Source organism: Cyprinus carpio, chromosome B24 (assembly GCF_018340385.1).
Source record: "Cyprinus carpio isolate SPL01 chromosome B24, ASM1834038v1, whole genome shotgun sequence".
NCBI lineage: Eukaryota > Metazoa > Chordata > Actinopteri > Cypriniformes > Cyprinidae > Cyprinus > Cyprinus carpio.
In genome coordinates this window covers 23886653-23894152 of record NC_056620.1, presented here as the reverse complement: position 1 = coordinate 23894152, position 7500 = coordinate 23886653, and the positions used below count along the sequence as shown (strand labels likewise).

Below are 7500 nucleotides of genomic sequence, written 5' to 3'. Positions count from 1 at the left end.
AAAATCCAAATATTGAGAAAATCAGATACCACGAGAAAACAACAAAAGGTGCTAATATACATTTGCAATGTGATATAATACTACCAAAAAAATTATAATCTTAATCTTTAACGCCATACCGAAGTCCCAGATAGCCAGACAATGAAAATATAAATATAAATAAATAAATATAACAATTATATGTGTTTGGTACGCTGTGAGCATGGAGACTGTAGTGCACACCGTAAGTTTGAAAACGTTTTGCTTAAATGTTTAATATGAATACGCAGTGCTCATAAACAGCTGCGGAGGCTGTATCCTCAAGTGAAGCGAGTTAAAGGGATACTCCACCCCAAAATGAAAATCTGGTCATTAATCACTTACCATCCTCGTGGCGCGGCTGACACAGAAGAGCGTACGCCGCCTGCGTACTGCTCAGAATTGCCAAAATGGTGGCTGAAATGGTGTGGGGGTACGCAGAGGAGAGGAAGTGTTGAATAAAGTTGTAGGTTTTTGTTTTTTCGAGTACAAAATGGTATTCTCGTATTCTGACGTTGAACCACTGATCAGATGGACTTTGCCGATGGACCTTGACTTTCCTGGGCCTGTTATTTATTTGGCAGTCTATGAGACAGTCTCAAGCCTCCCGGTTTTCATACAAAATATCTTAAATTGTGTTCTGAAGACGAGCAGAGCTTTTATGGGTTTGGAACGACATGGGGGTAAGTGATTAATGACAGCGGTGGAGTAACCCTTTAAGGCTTGGACCTGGAAACAGCGCTTCTTACGTCATCACTTAACAACCCAATTGCTACAAATGTACCCCAGTGACCTGAGACTGCTTCTGTGCTCCAGGGTCATATATTATGTGTATCTGGTGTGTGGCAGGTATTCGTTGTGGACCGTTATTCATTTGTATATTGAGTGGTGCTGTAGTTCGAGGCACTCGGATGCTCTTCTGTATGAAGGACAGGGAAAGAGATTGAGAAGGAAGAACAGAACTGAGGGGAAGTAGTGTCCTCCTCGACCTTCTGAGGAGGAAGTTGTCCTGCAGTGTGTGTGAGTTCAGCTCTCTGTCACGTCACATCAGTTCAGATTCACTCCGTCCTGCAGGAAGAGAATGGAGGAAAAGCCCAGAACATCCCGATAACAGAGGAGAGACACGCTTCTAATCATACCAGACCACACCTGTGTGTGTGTGTGTGTGTGTGTGTGTGTGTGTGTGTGTGTGTGTGTGTGTGTGTAAGCCTGTGTGTGTGTGTGTGTGTGTAAGCCAGTGTGTGAGTGTGTGTGTGTGTGTGTGTGTGTAAGCCAGTGTGTGTATGTGTGTGTAAGCCAGTGTGTGAGTGTGTGTGTGTGTGTGTGTAAGCCAGTGTGTGAGTGTGTGTGTGTGTGCGCGTGTGTGTGTTGAGCATGTGTGTGTGTGTGTAAGCCAGTGTATGAGTATGTGTGTATGAGCATGTGTGTGTGTGTAAGCCTGTGTGTGTGCATGTGTAAGCCAGTGTGTGAGTGTTTGTGTGTGTGTGTGTGCGTGTGTGTGAGCATGTGTGTGTGTAATCCTGTGTGTGTGTGTAAGCCAGTGTGTGAGTGTGTGTGTGTGTGTGTGTGTGTGTGGTGTGTGTGTGTGTGTGCGTATGTGTGTGTGTAAGCATGTGTATGTGTGTGTGTGAAGGTGTGTGTGTACTGAGTATGTATGTGTGTGGTAAGCAGTGTGTGTGAGCGGTGTGTGTGAGGTAAGCAATGCCTGTGTGGAGTGAGTGTGTGTGTGTGTGTGTAAGCCTGAGTATGTGTGTGTGTGTGTGTGTGTGTGTGTGTGTGTGTGTGTGTGTGAGAGGGTGTGTGTGCATGTGTGTGTGGCAGTGAGCACACCTGCCACACACACACGCTCTCACACACACATGCACACACATACAGCTGTGATGTTCCCGCTCGCATTACAGCAGCACACACACACACACACACACACACACACACACACACAGCTGAACACTGAATGCTGACCTCTGACCTTTGGTGAGCGAAGGGTTGCTCTACTTGCACTGAAGTCACACAGACTTGAATGTGTTTGTTTGGTTGGTTTGTTTCTGTGTTTGATGGAGGGTTGTATTTTCTGTTGATAAGTGTTTAAAGGGTCATGCGTGTTATTTCATGATTACGGAGTCGAGTCATAACCGAGTTTCTCAGAGTTGCAGAAATAAAAAAAATGCAGAAGAAAAAAACACAGAAGTTTAACATTTTGGACTGTAGAGGAAGTCCAAAAATATTTATTAACGACCATAACTGTGTATTTCAGTATTCTTATTTTATTTTTTTTATCTTTGACAATGGAATTATTTTACTGTTTTTCTAAGTTTGTAAGTTAAAATGGCATTTAAGTCAATTTTTTACCCATAAACGTCAGTTTTTACAAATGTTTTATTGGGTCAAACATTTTGTTTGGCAGCAATAATTTTGTTGTAATAGTTAAAAAGAGTATAACGTTTTAAATAAAATAAAATAGCAGAAGTTCAGAACAAGTCATTATTAAATATTTATTTATTTATACATACATACTGTAGAGGATGTTTTGACAGATGCATTTAGCTTAAAATATAATATTTTAATTTTATAAAAATTGAATATTTAATGTTTATTTTTTTATTTTTTACATTTTACATTCTTACTCTTTAAAGAAAGAAAAGAAAGTTGCATGTGAAGGAATGGTTTTCTGGTTGAGTTTGAGCTTGGCTCGTTCGTTTTATCCTGTTAAATGTGTGAATGGTTTTGTTTTTGTGTTTTGGATTTGATTTTTGTTTGAACACATGCTGTGTCTCTGTGATCTTCTGGTCTGTAGATGCGTGTGAGTGACAGCAGACATCAGATTGAAGAGAGATGGATGGAGAGAGATGTTGGTGTCTGTGTTGTTGTGGGTGTTGTTGTGGGTGTAGCGGGGCTTGTCTGTGGTCACACCTGCACACAGCTGCCAGGATGATGGATGCTCCATTAGCACAGCTGTAATTGACATTCTCCACGCTCCACATCCAGACGGTTCCTCTACAGACCTGCTACTGCTTCTCTGAGCTCTCAGTCTGAGCCTAGAGTCCATCCGTCTGATGATGATGGTATTGCTGGGTGCTAAAGACAGCCCTGACGCTCTGAATGTACCTGTTATCATCAACATCATAGTCGAGAGCACTTACTTTCTCAGTTGCTTTGATACTGTTTTTGCACATTAATTTACTCCGTTTTATTTTATTCTATTCTGTTTTATTTTTGTTATTTTATACTTTTATTTTTTTATATATTTTTTAAAAAGTATTTTATAAGTTTTATTTTTTTGTAATTTAATTTTTTAATTTAATTTTTTTGTTTTATTTTATTTAATTTTTTATAATTTTATTTTATTTTATTAATTTCATTTTATTTAATTTTTGTTTCAATTTTTACTTTTTTATAATTTTATTTGATTTTATTAATTTCATATTTTGTTTGTTTTATTTAATATTTGTATAAATTTATTTATTTGATATTTGTTTACTTTTTATAATTTAATTTAGTAATTTTTATTGTTTTTTATTATCTTATTTTCTTTTTTTATTATTTTCTTTTATTCGTTTTATTTTTTTATCATTTTATTTTATTATATTTTTAGTATATTTATAATAGTTCTGTTTTATTTTATTTTTTATTATTGCATTTTATATTTTTATGTTTCATTTTATCTTTTTTTATAATTTAATTTAATTTTTTATAATTTAATTAAATTGTTCATAATTTAATTTTATTCATGTTATATTTTATATTTTATATTTTTATTTTATTTTCATTTTCCTGAGTTAACATCTAGCCCTAAGATGCCATTGCAGCCTATGGTTCCAAGCTAAATAGTGTCTTTTTATTGTAATATATATATATATATATATATATATATATATATATATATATATATATATATATATACTATATATATATATCTATATATATATATATATATAAAAACCTTTTTTAACTTTTTAACTCTTATTGTAGAGTGTTACTGATGGATTTGAGGCTTAACAGCTTATGCTGTTAAACATAAAACATGTTTTTCCTGTATAAACGTCTGTCACATTTGTGTTCAGGTTCACTGTGACTCCGATTGTCTTGTATTGCTAATAGATTTTCATGCTCTGATGGCAGTTTCTGTGTGTGTGTGTGTGTGGTGGGTGAATTGGAGCAGGACCGTTGGGGTGGTGACTAATGAAATAGTGCTCATCTAAAACAATGAAGGTCAGGACATTAATTGGTTTAAGTCATTAGCTCAGAGGAATCAGGCGGCCCGTCTGAAGATTATGCTCTAGATCGCGAGTCGTGGCTTTTGTGCGCGAGTGCCGCGTCGCCGATTAATTGCGCCACTTAAGATTAAAGCCCAGAGACGCGGTGCGGAATTAAACAGCTCTTTGTTGATCCGCGGCTTTTCACTCATCTCACCGTTTCATTAACAAAATGACTATTGAGCATGAGGATCAGACGACACCATCAGAAACATGATGGCTAAATAAATCACTTCGTATGATGAAATTACAATAATATTTCAAGTCACAATTTTTATTTATTTCTTTATTTATTATAGTTTTAGTTGTGGTTTATGATAATAACCCTGATTTCAAACTGGGGACTATAGAAAATATTAAAGAAAAAGTGTAAAATTCAAAAATAAATAATAACAATAATAACTAATTAAATAAACATAATTTGATTATAGTAATTTAATAAATAAAATGTTGATTAAATAAAAAAAATAAAATAAATAATATATCAGTAATGTAACATAAAAATACAAATAATATTTTACTTTTATTTATAATACAAAATTTTCACAGTATTAGATAGCTCTTTACACTTGAAAATACATAATGTTGTTTTAATATTCCTTTCATGAGGATGATCTATACTATAAGCTACTTAACAAAAAGTAGCTAACTATTCAATCTACTTTATTTTCAGCTAGCTAAAGTGACCTTTTCTTTCAAGTTATGTAACTATGATATTACAGATGGATGGAAATGTTGTAATATTATTATTGTTGTCTTTTATAGGATCCTATGATCATCGTTGCTCCTTAGTTGGCGGCTGTCGGGGGTCGGCGCCTACTTGTTGATCCAGCTCAACGCAAACTCCATCAACGGAGACGGGCCGATCATCGAGAAGGAGGTGGAGTACCGCACGCTCTCCGGAAGCCTGATCGACAGCCAACCGGTCGACAAACCCAACCACAAGATCGGCCACCTGGACCCCGACACCGAGTACGAGATCAGTGTGCTGCTCACCAGACCCAACGAGGGCGGCACCGGGGCCCCGGGACCCCCGCTCAGGGCCCGCACCAAGTGCGCAGGTGAAAAACTCTCGCTTTACTAGATTACAGCTGATTTACTTGACAACCAGTGATGGAGAAGCTGCACTGAAAGCTGTTAAACTGCATTCAAGTTTCTCTAGTTTCCCATACCAGTGTTCTTTTATTTTCTTTTATTTATTTTTAGTTTAGTTTAGTTACATTTTTTGTTTATTTTTATTTTTATTTTTATTTTTTAATTTCAGATAGTTTTAGTAATTTTGTTGCATGTTGTTTATTAATTGTTATTTATTAGTTCTACTTTATTTAGTTTTAGTTATTTTAATACAATAAGGGTTTAGCTGAAATAAAATAAGCGTAAATTTTTATTTTATTTAATTTTTAATTTCAGCTATTTCAGCTATTTAGTTTGAGTTATTTTAGTACTTATAATCAAATGTAATAGAATTGATTCACTACAATGAACTGATTCACCACAACAAACTGATTCACTACAATGAACTGATTCACTACAACAAACTGATTCACAACAATGAACTGATTCACTACAATGAACTGATTCACCACAACAAACTGATTCACTACAACAAACTGATTCACAACAATGAACTGATTCACTACAATGAACTGATTCACCACAACAAACTGATTCACTACAACAAACTGATTTACTACAATGAACTGATTCACTACAATGAACTGATTCACCACAACAAACTGATTCACTACAACAAACTGATTTACTACAATGAACTGATTCACCACAACAAACTGATTCACTACAACAAACTGATTCACAACAATGAACTGATTCACTATAGTGAACTGATTCACTACAATGAACTGATTCACCACAACAAACTGATTCACTACAACAAACTGATTCACTACAATGAACTGATTCACTACAACAAACTGATTCACTACAATGAACTGATTCACTACAACAAACTGATTCACAACAATGAACTGATTCACTACAATGAACTGATTCACTACAATGAACTGATTCACCACAACGAACTGATTCACAACAACGAACTGAATCACAACAGTGAACTGATTCACAACAGTGAACTGATTCACAACAATGAACTGATTCCTTATAGTGAACTCATTCGCTACAATGTATTGATTCACTATTATGACCTGCTTCACTACAGTGAACTGATTCATGATTATGAACTGATTCACTACAATGAGCTGGTTCACGACAGTGAATCTTAAAGTATTTCAGTTAGTTTTAGTGTATGTTAGTGTCTTCCCAATCACTGGTTGTGTTGTTGTGTTCAGTGTGTTGGGATTCGTTCATGTGAGTCGTTTAACAGGGTCTTCAGTGAATCTCTAGAGTTTGGTGTCATTTAAGGGTCGTCAGCGCAGATGCAGCTCGTTTCTGAACTGATGAGGATCTAAATAAACACTGTGTTTGTTGTTGTTTAGATACGGTATGAGTGCGGTCCTGTGTTTCTCTAGTAATGGCGCAGGAAAGCATTAGCGTTATTAAGTGTTCGTCAGCATGCCGGGCACATTAGCATCACGCCGCCGGAGCCCCGGGCCCCCAGCAAACTATATGCAATTATCACAGTAATTAAGCAGGTGCAATGACTCTCATTCTCAATGACTGTTGTGATCGTAGCAGCGCTCAGGTTCGCCGCGTGATGCTCCCACGCCAGGCTAATCGCTAGTCCATTACCCCTGAGCACTAACTGCCCATTAGCGCATCACAAGATTCATCAGCCAATCAGACGAGAGATGCTCCGGGCCATAAAGAGTGAAACACAAAACTGCATTTACATCAATTATCATTTCATTCCATTGACTGTCCGGTCATTAGCATATATTTGCTCTGACGGCCTTTAACAGAACGACAGAAGAAGAGCAGAGCAGAGGCTTTCTGACAAACAACACATGCTCTGTTCACATACTATGAGTGTACCACTGCTGTATATACCATATACATATACATGGGTATAAACATACATACAGTAGACATTAACAGGCATACACTGAATATTATACATTAAATATTATAGATAATATATGTAGTATATATGTGTGGCCCTGTACTATGTTTGTGCTGGTGTACTGTAGTATAGTGGTGTTGTAATGGGATCTGAGGTGGTGGTGTCTCTGTTGTGACGGTGTTCAGATGAGAATGAAGGGAATCTTCAGATCTCTGATACGGCTGTAAGATCATGAAAGAGCAGCGC

The 7500-nt window shown here is 36.4% G+C and overlaps 1 protein-coding gene across 1 annotated transcript in view; it reads left to right on the top strand.

Annotated features, from left to right (window-relative positions):
* LOC109047815 (receptor-type tyrosine-protein phosphatase mu-like) overlaps nt 1-7500 on the top strand; it is a 230700-nt gene that overhangs the window by 90324 nt on the left and 132876 nt on the right. The window contains exons 7-9 of the mRNA XM_042752238.1: nt 2813-2910; nt 3004-3090; nt 5064-5332. Of these exons, the coding sequence (XP_042608172.1) occupies nt 2813-2910; nt 3004-3090; nt 5064-5332 (454 nt within the window). The remainder of the gene's footprint in view (nt 1-2812; nt 2911-3003; nt 3091-5063; nt 5333-7500) is intronic.